Consider the following 22,594-nt stretch of genomic DNA (forward strand, 5'->3'; position numbering starts at 1 on the left):
CGACATAGCTAATTTTTAAGATTAAGAATGGAAATAAAATTATCACGGTTTTTGTGCTTAAAAATTAAATCGTTTGCGTCAATACCGAATCAAAACAATTTTGATTTATGACGTTAATTTTGGAAATTGTTTCCTTTTTTGAAATTGATTGGAAAAATGGTGAATAGAGTAGACCGGGGCACGGATTTTTTCCAATGTATTTTCTAAATTTTATGTTTTAACTTAGAAACTTTAGACATTGCGGTTTTATGAACTAATAATTTTCAAAACTAAATAGCTTGAAAATACTAAAATGTTTTCAGACAGTTCGGAGCGAAAAAAGACGTTTAGAAGTAAGATACGGTAAGAACGTGCGTAATGATGCTCAGACGTGAGCGCGTAAACTTGTCCCGTCGTCAAGTTTAGATTTTTTTAACGTGCAAAAAAAAAAAAAAAAAAAAAAAAAATAATAATAATAATTTGAATTTTTGGCATTTTGAATTCAAATTATGTTTTTCGCAATCACGAGCGTGTGTGTTTGTAGGCGCGTGTGTGTGAGTGCGCGCATGTGTGTGTATGTAAGCATGTGTGTGCATGTTGTGTACGCAGTGCTGTGTGTGTGTAGACGTTCGTGTGTGTGTGTGTGTGTGTGTGTGTGTATGTATGCATGTGTGTGCATGTTGTGTATGCAGTGTTGTGTGTGTACGCGTGTGTGTGTAGGCGTTCGTGTGTGTGTATGTGTATGTGTGTGTAGGAGTGTGTGTGTGTATGTGTGTGTGTTTGTATGCGCGTGTGAGTATGCGTGTGTGTGTAGGATATGGACGCAACCTGGAAACGGTTTTCGCTATAGGAGCAGCATCGTGAGGAGCCGATCGACGGTGGTGCTGGCAGAGCGTGCTAGTGGGAAAATAAAATGATAGCACGCCAAAACAGTCAAGTGAGAACAATAAGCAATCGTGATTGCTCAAAAAAAAAATTAATAATAATAATAATTATTATAACATTTCAGTTCATACAAATACAATTCCGAAAAAAGGATAAAATTCTGCTAATTTTTATATATTTGCTCTTTCTTAAATAAGTATTATTTATTCACAATAAGCTTCAAAACATTCAACTCAAAACTTACTCGATTTGGTAGAAAACATATTATCCTTTCTGCATGCTAGACCGAAGCTCGACTGATGCTCAAAAACTTGTGAGGATATTTGCTAGGGAGGAGCATCAATATGTTATGCTTGTTGGCTCTCCAGTTAAGATTCGTTTTTAAAAAAGGGCACTCGTAAACGTGCCCCGGTCTACTCTATATTCTCAGGAGGATTTAGATTATATTACTAAGTGGGCGGATAAGTGGGCTATGGCAGTTAATGCAGGGAAATGTCAAGTGCTACACTTAGGTCATGGAAATAAACGTACGAGTTCAATCATTAGTCAGGCAAAAAATGTTATTGATGGTATCTTAATAAATCAGGACTTAGGTCCTGATTTAAGTTTGGTCAACAGTGCATCATTTCAAATAACAAAGCTAACAGAATGCTTGGGTTTATCAATAGATCTATTTCAAACAAATCTAAGAAGATTCTTCTGCCTTTATATAGGAGTTTAGTAACACCCCATTTGGAGTATGCTGTGCAGTTTTGGTCGCCGTATCTGAGGAAAGATATTTGTGCATTGGAAAGGGGGTCAAAGAAGGGTAACTAGACTAGTAAGGGGGCTTTCAGATTTAGATTATGACACCAGACTAAATAGGCTTAATATGTATAGCCTGGAGAAAAAGGAGGATAAGAGGGGACATGATTCAATTGTTTGAATTTATCAAAGTGAATGATGTTAATGGATTAAATTTTTGCACCGAAAACAGGACGAGGGGTCATTGTTTTAAGATATTCAAATATCAGGCTAACCTGGAAATAATTAAAAACTACTACTTTAGTAAGGTTGTGGGCACTTGGAACAGCTTACCGGAAGGGTGGTAATGAGCTAGGGGATGGATAGCTTTAAGAGGGCCACTGATCTTCATTGGGGACTAATAAATTGACTAGGACCAGCCTATCTGGGCCAAGAGCCTGTTGCTGGTCGTCACATTTGTATTTGTATTTGTAAAACTTGTTTCAAATGTTCTCCTCGCTTTAAATTTAAGAGGAGACATTTCAAGCAATATTCTTTTTAAATAGCGTATTTTACTTATTTATTTTAATGAATACCAGTATAGGTCGAAAATAAAATACTGATGGCACCATAGGTAGAATACATTTTCGCAACGAAACGCCCCTTTTCGAACTTTTGCCCGTCTAAATAGTTCATTAAGGTTGTCTATGAAACCGATTTCTAGTTGTGTATCTAATTAATATTACATCTATGCTTCAGCTACAACAGTAGAACCCCTCCTAATTGAATCGGCGGTTATGTCCATTCTAAACGCCGACAACAAGGTTTGTTACGGCGGTTGTTCCCGCATATTTTGTGGTTTTCTGTTCTATGATGCCCCTGTACTTCATTCACAATCCTTACAAATTTTGCTGCAAGGTCTGGCTCTCACTGGGGCGTCATTTCCCGTTAAATTTCGCTGCCATGAAAACGTCGTGTCTTTGATTACAAAATATTCAATTAATTGGAGAACCTCGGACCTCTTTAAAATTTTAAAGCGACCTTGCCCGTCATTAACAACTAACGCATCGTAATAGGAAAAGGGCAAATCTTAAGATTTGATGCTGGCAAGTATAGAGGAGGGGGCAGAAACGCATTTAATCAACTTCACTGAAAAACATTTGCACGATACATACTTCATTCGGGTTCCGTAAATGTGCTTAAATAGTATAATAGTGTATGGTAATAGTTTTAGTAAGTGTATAGTAATAGTTAGCTTTCCTCGGATGACATCCCATCCAAAAGCTCACACTTCTTTGCGTTGAAAAGGGTGTTCCTTGCAACGCCGAAACATGTGTCTACAGTCATTTGCTATTTTTGTGCATCAAAACGTTGGTGATTCATTCATTTAACATTCATTTAAGTATAATAGCGGTTCCTTTTCTTTTACTCATGTTCCTTAGGATATACTTTTATTTTCTTTGGATTTTAATTCCTCTTCATTACATATACGCGATATTACATTTATTTTTTGATTTAGGTCGGGAGTCCACCCGATCTGCGACTCACACCCATATGTCACGATTTCTCTTTTATTTCGTAAAAAACTTCCAAAATCCGAAAGTGCTGATTATTCAGAACTTAAGATTTTTTGCAGAATAAGAGCCTTGAGAAACTTCTCGTGCGGTCTTTTGCCGCGCTGCCAAAATAATGCTAGACTTCCAGAAATGCTCTCCATCCCTCAGTTCGATTCCTATATTATTTTCCGTAAAAGTCTTTCTACTGCAATGATCGGTCAATTGCAGTGAAAGCAAACATACGTAGGGTCGTTTCGTGAAACTGTTGAAACCGGCGCAGACATTTTAATAAGACCGGTAGAGCTCTCCCGTTCCCGATTTTGCTAAAAAGTAGAAATGATAAAATCTCAAATCCGGACACACGAAATTCGGGAAAGTTTCAAAATTCGGAAGTTTTTTCAATCGTTACTATTTTATTTTAAATCACCCCTCCCTCCCGAAGATTTTTTAATTTTTATTTTGAGAAATCACGAATTGTTTGTGCGTAAATTTTGCACTTAATTTGTAGAATTTGATAAATATGCATGCTCTCGAACTCAAAATCCATAACCAGATGTCAGTTTCCATAACTTTTGAGCGTTTTTTGCTTAAAATCGTGACTTTCCATGACCAGTTTTGATCATTACTCGAAATCCTTGACTTTTTGACTTTCCACATATGCGGACAACTTGCATATACTTTGAACAACGGCAACCCATGCCGACTTACGCCTAAAAGTGTCGACTACGCTGAATCGGAATTTTTTTTTTTTTTTCGGAAGTTAAAAATTTTATTTTGATAAAACGTTGCCCCTATAGCCCCACGCGTGCAACAAAAATATTTATCCAAATTAAAAAATATTTAGGTGTCCAGTAAGAGGTCTAAAATTTGTAATTTTTATCAAAAAACTGATTTTTTTCTATAAATTTTTATAAAAATGCGAGATAGATTTTAAAAAGAAAAATACAAACAGTAAACTCGGTGATTAACGCTAAATAGAAATTTTTGCTCTGTTGCAATATTTAAGTCTCCCACATAGTTCTCAAAATATGGATTTTTTCAAAGCTTAAGTTAAAATTTTCGTTTTAAGTATATTATTTTTTGGATTATTCATTTGCAAATGTTGATTTGAAAATGTGTTCGCTAATGATTTTCGAAATTGATATTTTATTGAAATGTATATGTAAGTATTTAAAACGAAAGTATTAAATCGAAAAAAATCCATTTTCCTTTTGAAGAAAATCATAAATTTCAGACCTTTTGATGGACACCTAAATATTTTTTTTAATTTGGATAAATATTTTTGTGGTACATGTGGGGCTATAGGAGCAACGATTTATTAAAATGAAATTTCGAACTTCAAATTTTTTTATTATAGTTTTTTCAATTCTGCCTAGTAAACAGGGCTGGTTTACTCTTTCGGGTGCAAGTCGGCACGGGTTGCCGTTGCTAAAATTATATGAAACCTTTTTTACAATTGTTTTGACTTAAAAGGAAAAATAGTACAGGGTGTGCGACTTGAAACTTCGCCTTTCGTTTTTTTTTTTTTTTTTTTTTTTGAACACCCTAATATACATACACACCAAAGAGAGAGAGAAAAAAATAATAATAAGAAGAAACAGCGCATTTTAAAAGACTCGCAAGTAGCAGGACTAATTCATTTTTTCTTCCTGTTTCCTTACTCTAACACGTATTTTTTCTGCTCCCTTTAGGCATACTTGCAATGAAGACCCTTTTGATTTGACTTATATTTAAACCCAGTCATCACCAGTTCTGCATCATCACTCATCACTCTGTCGCTACGTTACCTCATGCATTCCTGTTATAGAATGGAAAGTCATCATTTATTAAAAACATTTTGAATGAGTTACTTTACTGTATTGTGAAATATGAACAGTTTGTATTGCAACACTTGTGTTTTTCTTATCAGTTTCAGATATTGTAATTTTGTAACATTAAAAGTTACATAAAATTTCACAACAGTTGTTTGTTAGTGTAATATTCTGAAAAAAATATTGAAACACTAATGTTGGAGCTGTCAACTGAAATAAGCTCTCTCTATTAACTGATAAATTGGGTCACTTTACATTATAGATGCATTTGGTTTTTGTTTACTAACAATGTATATATATATATATATATATATATATATATATATATATATATATATATATATATATATATGTACCCCCCCCCCTTCTCTTTTTAAGACCGAGCAAAAAAAGATTTTTAACTTCAAAATAGGCACACAAAGTTACAAAGCCTGAAACATTTCAATTGCTTTAGCATTCAATTTTCTTCCTCCATCAAAAAAAAAAGAAAAAAGAAAAACACCTTGCGAGGTTTTAGCAACAGATTTTCTAAGAAATTGAACACTTGTTTCTTGTATTTACTCTGAAACGAATTGACTTTGTCACTTATTAATGAACTTAATGTGTTTAATTTTTTGGAAAATTAACCTGCAAGAATGGTTGCATGTGCAATCATTTTTAGGCGTAGTGTCAAAAAAGTCAAAATGATGCAAACAGTATTTCAATGAAGACAAATTACTGCAAATAAGCAGCAAAATTGCAGATACATGTTTTGAGATAAAAATCTAACTATTTTATCAATGCAAAGAAGGTGTAAACTTCAAAAGGTAACAAATCCATTATCCAGTAAGAAAAGTCCGAAACATCTCTGATAATTTCCTCGAATGCCAGTTTCCTGTAAAAATTAAGTATATTTGTGAAAACAATGACTGAATTGCAACAAGTTGCAGACTTCTCACTATTGTGAAAAACATTTTTAGCAACCGGTGTCAAAATATAATCTGCGTTTTGTTAAATGTTTCCCTTTTCAGTTCAATCATGACCCCCCCAACACCCCCGATTCGGCATTGTAATCAGCGAGCAAAAATTAAGAGGTCATGAGATAAGAGGAAAAGCCTTGTACAATATTCAATGCTGTGCAATTTTATTTTTTTTAAATTGGTAAGAGAGTTATTTTTTGTAGGTCAAAAATAATTATGCGAGAAAAGAAGGCTTTAGATCTCGTTCTTACTTTTCTTCTTTGTGCTTTTTCCTTGATGGGGGTCTCAACTCCGCCCATAACCGGAACACCAATTGAATCTGTAGTTGTACTCATTTTTATGTGAAAGGGAAACTCCCTGTGACCCCCCCCCCAAATGTTTGGTCAAGCAACCCCTATGATAGAGCTTGCCATCCCTTTGTAACCTTAATACATTGAGAGCATTTTTTGGACAATATTTTTACCGAAAGCATTGATGAAACGACAACTTTTAACAACTTTTTAACGGAAAGGGCTTTCCATTTGTGTTAGTTTCATTTTGGGCTTTTTTCCATAGTTTTGAAAGTTCAATCAGCAATTTTTATTATAACTTTTGCAACTGAGAGAGCACAGTATTTTAGATCAGCTCTAACAGATGCACCATAAAATGAAAAAAAACATGTCAGGATAGACACATGAATCCTTGATCTTTAAAGATTCAGTAACAAAAGTGTAGGCAGACGCATTTATTCATAGCAACAAATCAAGTGTTAAATACTTTAGTGAATTTCGGTGTATCTAAGCATTTGTAATTATTTGTGAAACTGTTTGCTTATTTTTTACCATCCTCGATGAAGTGTTTTTCTCCCTATGTCCCGAGATTCAACCAGATCTTTGCCGTGCATTTGATGTTTAACATCAAGTGTGCTGCCGCCTAATGGTATAAAGCAAAGGCGGTAGAGCACTGGATTCCCATGCCGAATTCCAGGATTTCAATCATGAAAAATGCATGGATGTTTTTAATCAGTACTTCTTCTTTTACAATCATGTTTCAGTGGTTCAGATCCAACTTTAAGCCTTCACTCCCCACTAACAACTGGAGGAGCTTTTGTTTATTTTTTCAAAAACCCAAATCTGGATTATAAACAGAATGCAAAGTTCTAAACTGGATTTAAATGAGGAACTAAAGGAGTTTCTCTGGAATATAAAGAGTTACTGCATGCATTGTCCAGTCCTATCACCAGACGTTTTTATTTATCAATGAATATTTGGACTATGGGGCACAAAAGGGAAATGTGTAAGTGAAAACAATGGAATGGCATTTAAATACTTGATATTGATAATGCAAGACAATCCTGGCCATGACTGGTTGGGAGCCCGTAACTAGTCAACTAGCCATTTGTCCTACATATCTACATATGGAACATAAGAGAAATCTTACAGCCCGTCCTCCATGGAAAAAAGAATTTAACTCAAATATGCAACGATCATTCCGTAACCCCTTAGAAGGAAAGTTTTAAATTTAAAACTGCATTGCAAACACAACAAAACGAACCCCCCCCCCCAAAAAAAAAAAGCTATCACTTCAGAAAAGGAAAAAATAAAAAAAACAGTGTTGGACATTTGAAAATAGTTTTCAAATTCGTGGTCAGAGAAAAATAAAAGACAAAATCGGAAGTAAAATGCACAATAAACTGAACAAAAGGACATCCTGAGCACATCTTTCCGAAACTGGCCTCGCTGCTTGAAATTTGTGCACATTTTACATAATATAAAGTAATTTCAACTTGACTGCAACATTGAAAGTTGGCAAAATTGGAAGCGCTTATATCTTCTGTTCTAATTAATTGAGAGCAATGGAACAAACTTCTTGTGCAGAAAAAGCAATTTCTAATGACACATAATGTAAGGGGATGATTGATTTTTTCACCACACAATTAGGTGAAATATGTGAAATTTCAGCTTAAAAAATTAATTAAAAAAAACTAATTTGAAATTTAGAAAAGGGGTTCCCAAGTGCAGACCCCCGGAATATGTACGTTTGTGCCAAGTTTCAAGGCTGTAGGTGCTAAGGGGTCCCCTGGTCATCACGCACAAACATTGTCTCCTTTATAAATACAGATAGATACTTTTAAAAATTAAAATACTTTATTTGTACATAAAGGTGGTAAAACAAGTAACCATACAAGTATTTAACAAATGACAAAGTGAAACAAATTTTATCACAATAGAATGAATAACTAAGATGCAGGAACTCATACATGGTTTAGTCTAATACTTGAACGAAGTCACGTTCATTTTCTTTCTCGTACATTTCACAACAATTTGGAGGACATTTACGACTCAAGTCTTGCCGACCACTATGGGAGGAATGTTACGAAAGTTTTGAATGATGATATTTGACATACTCAAGTCCTGAACATTTTCCTGGCCACAAAATATTGGTTTTTTCAATCCAGGAACTTCACTCTTTTCAGCAGGCTTGTACGGAGTTATTAAGTTCAGATGCGGTAATGCTGGCAAATGATGAAAATATTCATGCCAAGAATGATTGGTTGATGACAATTGTGGAAAAGATGAAGATGAATGCAGTTTGCTTCTTTGTATGGTACTGTTTTGAAGATGAGTCAAACTATCTTCATATACTGAAAAAAAAAAGTTTTTATTACACTATTTACAAAAGTAAAATTGCAAGATTTTTTTTCCCCTATTAAAATTACTTGTTCTTTATGAATCGAAGAAAAAAGTTTTTAAGATTCATAGCTTCAGTTAAAATATGTGCATTCATTATCAGTAAATCCCACCTGAATTGCAAAGTTCTGCTGATGTAAAAGACAAAGTTTTCCCTTAATTTAACATAATTATCTTCATTAGTCCCTGAGAAAGATAATTCTAGCTTTTGACAAGTATCTGAACTGAAGGAAAAAATCAGTAAGAAACTATAATTAATTGAACAGTTTTACTTTGATTATTGAAAAATTTATGCTACAACTCCTAAATTAAGTTTGTCAAAAAAACTACTTCAAATAAACTTTGATGAGCAATTTTAAAATCTGAGGATATTTGACGTGACAAATCAAAACCATTTTTTTTTAAATTTTTAACAGGAGATACAAAAAAAAAAATTTTAAAAAATAAATAAAAATTTGAATTTTGACATCTTGAATTCAAATTATGTTTTTCGTAATCACGAGTGTGTGTATGTAAGTGTGTGTGTTTGTATGTGTGGGGAGGGGGGGTATGTGTATGTGTGTGTAGGCACTCATGTCTGTGTGCTGGCATAAGTGTGTGGGTAGTTGTGTGTATGAATGTGTGTGTGTGGGGGATATGTGTATGTGTGTGTAGGCATATGTGTTTGTGTCCGTGTGCAGGTATGAATGTGTGGGTAGTTTTGTGTATGTGTAGGTGTCTGTATGTATGCGTGCATATATGTGTAGGTGTGTGCGTGTGTAGTTGTGTATGTATGCGCGTGTGTGTAGGACATGGATGCAACCTGTAGACGGCTTTCGCTATAGGAGCAGCATCGTGAGGAGCCGGTCGACTGTGATGCTGCGGAGGGTGGCGGTGGGAAAATAAAATGATAGCACGCCAAAAAATGTCAAATAAAAGCAATAAGCAATCATGATTGCTCAAAAAAAAAAGAAAAGAAAAAGCATATAACTAAGATTTTATGCTGCATTATCTATTAACGCTCGAGCCGAGCAAAGAAATATCGTGAGCATGTGAGATAGGAGATGAAAGTTCATCCCATGATTTTGACAGAAATTTCATGGATTGGACAGATTATCTATACTAAACCTATCAATTTAGATTCTCATGCTACATGTCTATAACATGTTTAATATTTTTTCTTCCCATCAAACAGAGCATTAAAAGTCTTAAAGAGGTAAACATCGGGAGCTTCTTTGAAACACTGAAAAGTATCGAAACTATGTAGTTTGATGAACAAAACAGAGCTTTGAAAAGTAGAAAACCAAATAAAAATGGCAACATGAGGGTAAGAGGGGAAAAAAAGGGAAGAGATTGAGATTCCTCAGGAAAGCGATGTTCGGACTCTTTTTTTAGGACCTATCTTAAAAGTATAGACTTACACTTTTGAGACAGGAACCTGTTTTTACAGCTATTTCAAAATAAAAAGAATAAAAATGCCCTGGGAAAGAAAACAGCAGTAGTTGCACATTTTTAATTCTTCATTTCTTTTTCCTTTTGTTTGCATTTTTGCCATCTATTATAGTTTTGCTTTATTGCACAAGCTTGCTTACTTGATCAAGACATCAAAAGAAAAATTCCAGCATGTTAGTGGGGAATAGAAAACGCATTTATTCAAATATCTCAAAAACTCATTTTTGTAGATACTGCAGTTTACCTGCCCATGGCAGAACGGTCCTTTGTGATAGTATTAAATGAACAGAAAATCCCATATCAAATAGACGTGATACTAAGCATTAGTTTCAAGAGGTAGGAAAATTACCAAGAAATAGCAAATACAGTGACCTCTCACTTATATGCAACCAAAGGAGACAGTGAAATTTTTGCGAACAAGTGAGATTTGCACATGTGTGAAAGACCCAAAAATAAGCTTAAATGCAATAAGTTTACATCAGTTATAGTGATACTAATAGTATACTACTAACACTAATGAATAAATATGCACATTATTTCTGTTTATGCATTGTAATTTAATAAAAATGTAAAATTTGAAGTAGTACGTTTTGTCATTTTTTATACACTGTACAGTAAGTAAGGGAATTCTCCCAAACCTAAAAAATGTCACGTTATTAGAGCTATAGTCTACAAGGATGCAAAAAATTCTCAACAGCCTACGTCAATGCTTACCGCTTGACCACGACTTTTAGTGACGTCTACCTTTTCGTATGTAACTTGTTCTTCCCTCCCGATGTCAATCACAAGACTAATTCCAACCCCAGTTGCACATTTGTGCGAAAAAGAACGCGTTTTTGAAAGAATCCGAACAATGGAATACAGGCGTGTGAATGCATTCTAAGAGACAGAACAAGACAGGTACAAATCTTCCAATAAGCAAGCCTAAATACGCAAATTAACTAAAACTGGGGGGGGGGATTTTCCGCATAAATGAACAAGATTTAACATTGTTTTCCTATATCGCTGGCCGGCCCATGAGAAAAACATGCATGAGCGGAAAATGCTTATAACAGAGGCCACATATAAGCGAGAGATCACTGTAATTTTATAGCACTTAACCTAATTAGTCTATTTTAAATTATAAAATAAACCAGTGATAATTTACAATGAAGCAATATTTTAAACTGCAAACTATGAAAAAGTTAATTTTTTTAAAAGGAATACTCAATATTTATTCAACGAACAGTTAATACAAAATCAGGAAAAACATCAATTTGTACCAACTTTGCTTCAGATAAAACAAAATCTGTATGAACTTTTTATAAAAAAAATAAAGTTCGTCAATTTTGTATTAGAAAATCTATTACTTGATATATCATTAAAAAATATATAGCAGTGTATTGATTTTGGAATATAAGATTATTTTTAAAAGTTATGCAGCAGTGTTAATCAAAATAGCATCTAAGTTATTTTCCATACAAAATTTAACTTTATTGGGGGAAAGAATAGAAATTAAAACACGTAAATGTGATTCTCTCTCCAAATAGACCAAATAAAGGTTAAGAAAAAAATGCTATCAACTTTCTCAAAAACACATGATTTCTTTATTTTTTTTATGAGTTAATTTGAAATTATCTACATTAGGAAAATTATTGGCCATGATCAATCACATTTAGGGTAACGGCACCAGTAACAGGCATCACTCTCAGGTTAACTCTATTTTCTCAGCCTTTTAATGTATATAGACTTTTTAAACTACTTTTCTCACATGCAACTACATCTCATCTAACGTTTGACTGATTCTGGATCCTTTGCATTAGTTAATTCTATTGTTCTTTGCTCAATTTCGAAAAAAGGTCCGAGCCCCTAGTATCAGACACTGAAAATTCTGATGAAACCTAGCAACAGATAGGATGAGGAAAAGATGAGTAATGGTCATAATTCCCCTTTTCTCTTCAAAACTTGCAAAAGGTCTTTATTATTAGATCTAAAACCTTATTAAATTCAAATGAACATGAAACACCGGCAGACCTCGAGGTAGCTGTTCATAACCTTCAACCATTGCTTTGTAAATACCACCAACTGGCTCATAAAATTCCCTCTGATAACACTAGATGGTTGCACTGTATCACTCTTGCATAGTAATTCCTAGTAAAATTTAGCAAGATATGGTAACAAAATTTTTAATTTGATTAAATTTTTCATCATGCTTTTTCAATCTTGTTTATGTCTAAATATTTCTTTAATACAGCAAATTATCATTCACATGAATAATAACTCAATTTTATTCAATCCCCCCACACCCACTCCTCTTTTAGAGTAAGTATCAATTACAAAGCCATAAAATTTATCAAATAAAAAAAAATGAAAAAGAAACATTTCATATAATAAGATATTTGTTCTGATTATTTATCATAAAAATCTATTACAAAAAAAATTTAAAATATTAAGTAATTCTACTTTTAAACTTTTATCTACATTTATTAGTACTATTCAGCACATTTAAAATAATAAATTTTGTAAACAAATAAATAAATCATTTTTACAAATAATAATAATAATAATAAAACTCTTCCTAACCCCTTCCACAAACACCTAAACACCTAGAATAACTCAAAACAAGGAAACACTCTTGCAATCAGTTACTTGACACTGCTCAACTCAAATAGAATTAATTTCATGGCTTGGATAAATGTCTTCCTCTACTTAAAACATGCTGTATTATGATGATAGCGCTTTGGATCCAACAATGCTATATATTCAATAAAATATTTCAACATGAACCCATTATGACCCCATCTTGAAACTTCTACAGCCATTTCAGTTATCTATAAACATTGTTTAAAACAATTTTGAAAAAAATTGAGGCGGCAGCATTTTTACCATTAGCTTTAAATCGCAAAGTAAGAATAATTGATATGTCGCCCATTATATAAACACAATATAAAAACATATGAACATATCATACACTTGCTGCTCGAGTTCGACAAATCTCAAATCAGCTCAGACATACACTACACCACTTTTGCATGAAGAAGAATGAAGTTGAAACTAATTTCGAGTGCTGAAAATAGAAATTATAAAAAAAGACTAGCACTAGGTGTGATCTAAACGACTAAAACGATACCCTGATGGAGGGGGGGGGGGTGAATACCTTACTCATTCATGCACAAAATGCAGAAACCATAAAATTAAATTTTAAATACTTCTTTCTCTTCTGCATTTTTAAAAATGCTATACTATTTAGATTAAAGTCAGTAAATTAAAAACGTTTTCATCTTTCTGACATTGCTTTGGGATATATTTTTTCTTGCCTGAAATTTGGGAAGTCAAAAATGACTCATAGTTTCAAAAAAGGAGGTAAATTAAAAAATATACGTATTGATTAAATGTAAAAAAGAAAAAAGTAAAGGTAGTACAAATCTTTACTTTATATAGTGGGAAATATACCAGGACAATAGTCCCATGCAACATTCTATCAAAATACCTATCAAAAATCAGTTATAAAATACAAATCTTATTTCTTTTTGCATAAAATTTCATTTAAGAACAAATGAGGCAGGGAGAAGCAAAGGGAGATAAGTTGACATTTTCAAGTTTTGAGTAAAATGCATTTAAAGATAACGTCCTACGTAAGCATTCTTTTCTTTTTCCCCACCTAAATCATGCTGTACATTAGCACCTATCAGAGTTACTAGCACTATCTCTTGCCCCAAGGCAGAGGAGAGGTTCACCTCCCATTTACACTGGTTACCTCCAAATTTTTAATTTTGCCACGTACATCCCTTTGCTTCTCACTGCTTCAAATAGAAAGCAAAATACACCTAACTTTTTTTCGGGATAAGAAATGTTGGAACTTACTTTTTTGTTGCTTTAGTTTTAAATTTATTAAGGCTTTTTGCCCTTCATCACAGCCATAGTCTGCAAGTATTTGATATAACGCTTTTGCAAAATCACAATCATTATCACAGCCTACGAATAAAAACCAAAACTAAGCATAGTCACAAGAGCAATACAATTAGGTCAAATACAACCTAAAATATAGCAAATGTAACTTCATTACCTACCTTTTCAGGAATTACTTTGAAAATTAGTTAATTAATACACAAACATACAAACATCTGAGAGCTTATAAGGTGTTAAATTAATTAGAAAGTAGTGAATCAGGTTGAAAAATTCAGAAAATTGCTGTAGTAATTTTGTTATGCTTTTTTTCTTTTTTCAGTCTACTTTCTCATAAAAGTAAAAGAAAAAGCATGAAAGGCTGAATCCATCATAAAAAATCTTCAAAAAAATACAAAAAACAGATGCTTTTTATTTGGCTATTTAAAGGTTTTTGAACTATTATTTTTTTTAAACATAATACCATACCTGCCAACCTCCGAGGAAAAAAATCCGGAAGATTTTTTTATTTTTATCCACAAGATTTTAACGCAAAGTAAAATCAAACAGGACACCTACCCTCTTTACATTTAACAATACATTAGTTATGAATTTCATATCAATTGAACTTACTTTCGTTTAGTAAATATTACTTTTATTGCTTTCTTTAAAAGTTTGCAAATAACATTTGTTACTCATCTTAAAAAAAGAACGAAGCAAAAACAGCTTGAATTGAGAGAATGAGAAGATAATTGGCGCCGAAATTGTGCCCCTAGTTGCCCGCCGCGACGCTTGCTTTGATTGGATCCCGATGAAGTCATGCGCTGTATCACTCAGTGACGTCATAATCTTGCCTCGCTTCTTCTCCTGCCATTCTCTTACGGCAACCTTTCCTTGGCTACTTGGCCTAAAACGCGGTGCCGCGTTCCACAAAAGTATCTTTAGCGCAAAAATTAGCGAGATAATTATTTTTCCTACAAAACATGAAAAATCCGGAAGATTTTGCTCATAACCGGAAAAACGGAAAAGGACATAAAAATCCGTAAAACTTCCGGGAAATCCGGAAGGGTTGGCAGGTATGTAATACCAAGGGGAGAAATTCAAATATTTTTATTTGTGAAACCAACAATAAAAATTATTTTTTGGTACCAAAAAATTGAGAAATTCTGCAGATTCTTAATTTTCGGTTTCAGGAAACATGAAATAAGTTATTGAAAATAACTGAAATATTTTTCCTTGCAGACTTAGCATTGACAAAAGTTAGATATACATGTGTTGATTGATTGAATCCAAATTAAGGAAATTCAAAGAGAAAATCATTTTATGAGAACTACTAAACTACTGTGTTGTTTATTGAAATTACTTGTTAAACTATCATTCATTACTTTTTTTAAAATGTCTACTGATTTATTATTACATTTTTAGACACGTGTTATCAGTTTGGCCAAGATAAAGAACATTTCCCCACAAAATCAACTATCTTGCTTAATTGAATATTATATATTAAAACCATAGGTATTTGTTTAAGTGGGGCTGACAGTAGTATTTTTTTCATCAATACAAAAGTTTTTTTAAAAATTTTATACTTTGTGTTAAAATACAAAATGGTTACTTAAATACAAATATACAAAAATCAAACGTTAAACAGGGTGGCAACAAGAACTGTGAAAAAAAGTTCCCTGACTTTTCCCAGATTTCCCTGATTAAGTTCACCAAATTTCCCTGATTTACGTTACCAATGATAATGGTTTTTTTTCTTTGCTCTACTTGAAATCCATTGTATATCTGTATAAAATGCAGTATTTTTAACGTTTTAAGCTGTGTAAAGTTGTTGAACTAAATATATATTTTCAAAAGATGTTACTTTTTTTTAATAAAATGGTTAAAAAAATATATCAAGTCAATCTTTGGGGGGGGGGGGGAACCTACAAAACAGTACATTAAAATTTTCTACAATGGAAAGATTATAGAAAATTAAGAAAAAAAAAATACTTCATTTCCAGAAACCACTTTGCATGAGAATTTTAAGAAACTATTAAAATTACTCTTAAAAACATATGTGTATTTAAGATAGAACTAAAAAGTAATTAAAGTCATTTTGAACTAAGTTTTCAAACAGTATAATAGTTATTGCAAGAATAACAAGTAATAGTGAAAGAATAGAATATTTATGCAAAACAGATGAAACCATTTGACATCCATTCATAGGGAGCTTTTCTCTAATCAAGAACATAGGTTTTAACGAATGAATACAGCATTTTAACAATAAAAAAAAAAATTACTTAAGTACACAAGTTAACTGTATTTAAAATCATTTCAGTATGTAATGAAAAAAAAAATCTTAGATTGCTTTTGTAACAAAAAACTTTGAAATGCAAGAAAAAAAAAAGAAAAAAAAGCAATTAGTTAATTTCAAAACATATAAAAGAATACAACTTGGTTATAAAATTAAAGAATCACTTAAGTCTGAAGAAAAGAAAACCTTTATAATCTGCGGTGGCAACAAATAGTATAACGGCAAAAAACAAAGTTTTTTTTATTGAAAGTTCAGTTTTAGCAATTAAATTGAAAATGCAAAGAAGTGATAACTTTTAAGCTTTTATAGTATTAATTCAAAAACCAAAGATTTCTTCTTGAGATCGTGATTACAGTACGCTAATCACTTCAAGACAACGGAATAAAGGCAAAGAAGCTAAGGCATTAATGAAGGTTTCCTCTTTGCCTGTATGGTTGTTTATTTTACGTAGCATTGAAAGCGTAAAAGGAAATTTCAAGCTAGGTAAAATAAACAACCTAAGAGACACAGAAGAAATCTTAGGAAGTTCATCCTTTGGTTAATAAGTAAGATTCAATACTTTGACGTTGAGGAAAAAAGATGCACAAATATGCGGCAGTGTATAATCACACCTCATTAATTTTACTTTTTTTTTAACAGATCATTGGCAGAAAATGCGTAGGGAATTAGAGTACTTAATTTTGTAAAACAAAAAAAAAAAAAATTCTTCATAAAATAAATTTTCTCTGATTTTTTGTTATTTTTTCAAAATTCCCTGATATTTCCCTGACTTTTCCCTGATTAATAAAGTTCCCTGACTTTTCCCTGATCTCCCTGATCTGTCGCCACCCTGTTAAAGATAAAAACAAAAAAATCTGAATTAAAATGCAAATTACCAGAAACAATTGAGCAAGCAACTAATGTTCACCCTTATTATCTTAAGATAAAAGTAATGCCATAGATAATTACCTCCTTTTCCAGTCTCATAATATGAGCCCAGTTTGAGAATAGATTTTTTATGTCCTAAAGCTGCTGTCTGTGCAAATAACTCAGCAGCAGCTGCTTCATTTTTGTTTACACCCCATCCATTTTCATAACATACGCCTAGATAATATTTTCCATCCAGAATCTAATAAAAGGAAAAAAATATTTTAAGTTTTTGCAAACATCTATAAAGACTACAAAGTCAGCATTAAATAATGCTGACACAAAAGTTGAATAAGTTCGATAAAAATAAAATTCTCGTTTGATTCCATTTTTAATCAAAGTGATGTTTTGGACTTGAAGAAAGTTTTTTGTACATGAACTAAAATTAATTCACAGAAAAAAATAGAATCATTTTCAACTGAATTAACTGTTGCCTATAAGAACCAGACAATGCTGGATATTGCAAAGATTGAATGATTAAATCTATGCCATCTGCTCTTCTGGTACAGTCGAACCTATCCATCTCGAAAACTTTCTATGCTAAAATTTTTCATTTTCCCTGCATTTATGGGATAAATTCCAATGTTTGACTCCATGTTTACCTTGAATGAATTTTCTCAAAAAACTCTATACCTTGAATTCCAACTATTGTTTTTTTTAAATTTGATCCCCAGTTATCTTTATTAGAAAACAGAACTTAGGGATAAAAAATTTTTTTTCTAATATAAGCAGTGTACTCCTTCCAGTCCTGTGAGACATTTAACCAAGAGAAAACTATATGTACAAGGATTGACTTTGAGAAATTTTACCCTCCTGGAGACTGGGGAAGATGGGTAATTGTTGAAAGTGGGAAAAAGTTTTACTTAGTCATCTAGAACAGTAATGAGGATAATGAGTAACATTAATGACTGAATGAGTAACGAAGAAAGAGTAAAAATATCAACATTTTTGAACGACGATCATTGAAAAGTAATTTTCGTCTTAAAAGGTATGAATAAGCTTGGTATCGGTATAATCATTTTAGTAAAACATGTAATCATAACATGTCACACAGTAAAATGTTCAACACGGGGCCGTCGACAGGATTTATGGGCCCCTATGCAACTTTCTTTTGGGCCCCCCCCCCTATGGGCACCACAGCAACTTTTTTTTGCCCCCCCCCCCAACCTTTGATTCAACTTTCGCTATTATGCTTTGTTTTCACATAAATAGCGAAATATTCTCTGTAGATATAAAAGAAAATAATGTTTTACAGAATGTTTTCGTGTGAATAAAAATCGATTAGTAATACGTCTTGTTTTTCAAGAGGTTTCCAACTTAGTTTTTTTTTTTTGAGGGTTACAGCTGCAGCCGCAAACCATAAAGGTTCGGTGATGGACCGCAACATAACTATTACAAGGACGAAAATACGTTTTTGTCGGGGGTAGGGGATTATCGCATCGTAATGAAAGTTAAAAAAAGAAAAATAAATGGAATGAAATAAATAAACTGTTCCAAAAGTATATATAAAATGTTCAATAGAAAAACTCAGTTTGTTGGCTTGCAGCCACCAAAAACGATGTCCAGCTTAAGCTCTGTCATGGGAGAGTCTGAACTACTTAAGGTGTGATACACATTTGAATTTAGAAAGTGCGTCATATACTACATAAGTTAATGCAGCATAACCTACGGTATTCATTAATGAACAGCATTTAGACTCGATGTGGATTTTCTAAAAAAAAATTTTCTTGCATACAAACATGAAATTAAATGCAGCAAATAGTTTTCCCAAACGGGCTTCTCGAGCCACAGAAGCAAGACACGCGGGCCATATGCGGCCCGGCGGCCGCAGTTGGAAATGCCTGAGTTGTAACATTTAAGATTGTTCTTTAAATGAAAAAATCCATGGTGGCTAAGCCACTACCAGTCTTATGTACTGGTAACCCCATCGCCAAGGGGTCACGCCCGATAGCCAGGCAAGGCTAGCCACGGGTGGGTTTCTTCGTCATAGGATCCCAAGCCTAAATATGGGTATCTTATCAGGTTCCCAAGCCTAATAGACCAAGAGCTGACCCCCCAAAACACGATTTATCTCTTTTATGGCTTGTGGCCGGTTAAAATAATAAAAAAATGCAATTTAAAACTTTGGCTCGAATCCCCCCCCACTAATTTTGGGTCACACGGCTGCGTGGGTGGATGAAAGGTCAAAAAAATGAAAAATATCAAAGTGATGAGTTAAATGGCTAAAAACTATATAATAGCATTAAATTAATAAGAAAAAACCCGTAGCTAATTTCCCCCCCAGCTATGTTGGGGCGAACGTGGTGGCCCCCCAGGGGTAAAGTATCGATTATTAAACTTAAAAAAAAAATGATCACTTTCGTAGGGGGGAATTTTACAGGGTATTAGTTTCATTATTTTGATTGCCAAAAAAAATCCCCCCCCCCAGTAACTATGGGTCAATTTGTCAAAAAAATTTTTTTTTGTTCCTCTTTATTTGGTTCAAGTCGAGTATTATTCGAACTTACGCATGACTGTTTAAGTTGCAAAAAAAACCCCAAAGTTTGAACGTTTTTTCATTAAAAAAAACTCGTAGCAATCCCCCCCCCCCACACCTATGGAGGGGGTTGCTACGCGGTGCGCAGTTTTACAACGTGGCAATTTAATTGCAAAACAAAATATCTCCTCCCCAGCAATTATAAGTCTACTAGCTGCATTGTCAGGCGTTGCACGGTCTACCTCAAAAATGTACGTGTTTTCGGCGTTCCAAGCATTTTATACAATTATATAAATTTTCTCGCTTTCATTACATTTCTTATTGCTGCTCCACTCTTATTAGTCAAAGCGCAATGTTATATAGCCTATAGCCTTCTCAATAAATGGACTATTCAACACAAAATGAATTTTTCAGTTCGAACCCGTCGTCCCTGTAGACCAAGAGCTGAGCCCCCAAAACACGGTTTATCTGTTTTATGGCGGGTGGCCGGTTAAAATAATAAAAAAATGTGATTAAAAATTTTGGCTCTAATCCCCCCCCCCTCCGCCCACTATTTTCGGGTCACACGCTGCATGGGTGGATGAAAGGTCAAAATAAAAGAAAAATATTAACATAAGTGAAATGGCTAAAAATTATATAATAACATTAAATTAATTAAAAAAACCACGTAGCAAATCTCCCCTCCAGCTATGTTGGGGCGAATGTGGGAGCCCCCCCCCCCCAGAAGTGAATATCGATTGTTAAAATTAAAAAAAAAAATCACTTTCGTGGGGTTGGGGATGGGGAACTTTACAGGGTATTTGTTTCATTATTTTGATTTTCAAAAAATCTCCCCCCCCCCCCAGTAACTATGGGTAAATTTGTCAAAAAAAAAGTTTTTTGTTTCTCTTTATTTGGTTCGAGTCCAGTACTATTCGAATTTTCCCATGACCTCTTAAATTGTAAAAAACAATTGCAATTATTTATTCGGTAAAAAAAACACGTAGAAAATCCCCCCCCCCCCAGCTATGTTAGGGCGAACTTGTTGCCCCCCCAGGAGTGAATTATCGATTGATTAAATAAAAAAAAAAGATTACTTTCGTAGAGAGGAGGGATTTTCTCAGAGTTTACATTTGATTGTAGCAGGAAAAAAAATCCCCCCCCCCCAAAAAATGTTTTTAATTTAAATTAGAAATTTTGAAATATTTTTCAAAATGAAAGGAAGCAATACAGCGTCCGTACATCTGCTTCTACCATTGTGTGCTTAGCATGAAAAGAATGAAGGGGAAAGTATACGCCTGTGATGATTTCTTCTTGCTGTTTCGAGGGCAGTTTCGTCAGTGATCAACTGTAGCCAACACAGTGAAGTCGTTATAGCTGTTGGTTTTTCTTTTCGGAGCACGCTGTACCGAATCCTTAAACTGAAAACGTAAAAAAATCCTTTTTTCAAAAATATATTTTGATGTTTTTATATTATGAGTGTTTTAAAGGGTAATTTTAAGTGTAGCCAGCCACCAGATAAAAGATAATTTAGTATATTATCTCCAGAGTATACATTTAATTGTTTTAATTGCAAAAAAAAAAAAAATCTCCCCCTACCCCAGTAATTATGAGTTTATTTCACAAACAAAAGTGATTTTATGTTAAAATTGCAATAACGACGTTATTACTTGTAAATGTTAATGCGTTAATCCGATGCGTTAAATGAATTTTTAAAATAATAATTTGGAAATTCATATAGATTTATTTACCTTCAGCATATTGGTTGTGATAGTGTCTATCTAGTTTGATAAAAATGTTCTTGCAATCTCGATGATATAAATCTGCTTCTGTTAAGAACTCAGAAAAATCTAAATCACGGAATTTCAGTTTTCAGTCTTTTCGAATCTTTGAAACTTTTATTCCTTCAAATAAAGTTTCTGTCAAAACATTATCTTTTATCTGGTGGCTGGCTACACTTAAAATTACCCTTTAAAATACTCATAATATAAAAACATCAAAATATATTTTTGAAAAAAGGATTTTTTTACGTTTTCAGTTTAAGGATGCGGTACAGCGTGCTCCGAAAAGAAAAACCAACAGCTATAATGACTTCACTGTGTTGGCTACAGTTGATCACTGACGAAACTGCCCTCGAAACAGCAAGAAGAAATCATCACAGGCGTATACTTTCCCCTTCATTCTTTTCCTGCTGAGCACACAGTGTTAGAAGCAGATGTACGGACGCTGAATTGCTTCCTTTCATTTTGAAAAATATTTCAAAATTTCTAATTTAAATTAAAAACATTTTTTGGGGGGGGGGATATTTTTTCCTGCTACAATCAAATGTAAACTCTGAGAAAATCCCTCCTCTCTACGAAAGTAATCTTTTTTTTTTATTTAATCAATCGATAATTCACTCCTGGGGGGCAACAAGTTCGCCCTAACATAGCTGGGGGGGGGGGATTTTCTACGTGTTTTTTTTTACCGAATAAATAATTGAAATTGTTTTTTACAATTTAAGAGGTCATGGGAAAATTCGAATAGTACTGGACTCGGACCAAATAAAGAGAAACAAAAAACTTTTTTTTTGACAAATTTACCCATACTTACTGGGGGGGGGAGATTTTTTGGAAATCAAAATAATGAAACAAATACCCTGTAAAGTTCCCCATCCCCAACCCCACGAAAGTGATTTTTTTTTTTTTTTTTAATTTTAACAATCGATATTCACTTCTGGGGGGGGGGGGCTCCCACATTCGCTCCAACATAGCTGGAGGGGAGATTTGCGACGTGTTTTTTTAAATTAATTTAATGTTATTATATAATTTTTAGCCATTTCACTTATGTTAATATTTTTCTTTTATTTTGACCTTTCATCCACCCATGCAGCGTGTGACCCGAAAATAGTGGGCGGAGGGGGGGGGGGATTAGAGCCAAAATTTTTAATCACATTTTTTTATTATTTTAACCGGCCACCCGCCATAAAACAGATAAACCGTGTTTTGGGGGCTCAGCTCTTGGTCTACAGGGACGACGGGTTCGAACTGAAAAATTCATTTTATGTTGAATAGTCCATTT

At 33.4% G+C, this 22,594-nt stretch overlaps 1 protein-coding gene across 1 annotated transcript in view; it reads right to left on the reverse strand.

The window, feature by feature from the left end:
* Window positions 1-8,152: 8,152 nt before the first annotated feature.
* Window positions 8,153-22,594, reverse strand: part of LOC129234395 (uncharacterized) — a 39,976-nt gene continuing 25,534 nt past the window's right edge. The window contains exons 8-10 of the mRNA XM_054868391.1: window positions 17,122-17,281; window positions 13,857-13,967; window positions 8,153-8,536 (exon numbers count right to left, since the gene is read on the reverse strand). Coding sequence (XP_054724366.1) covers window positions 8,235-8,536; window positions 13,857-13,967; window positions 17,122-17,281 — 573 coding nt within the window. The 3' untranslated portion in view covers window positions 8,153-8,234. The remainder of the gene's footprint in view (window positions 8,537-13,856; window positions 13,968-17,121; window positions 17,282-22,594) is intronic.

Source organism: Uloborus diversus, chromosome 1 (assembly GCF_026930045.1).
Source record: "Uloborus diversus isolate 005 chromosome 1, Udiv.v.3.1, whole genome shotgun sequence".
NCBI classification, from domain to species: Eukaryota; Metazoa; Arthropoda; class Arachnida; order Araneae; family Uloboridae; genus Uloborus; species Uloborus diversus.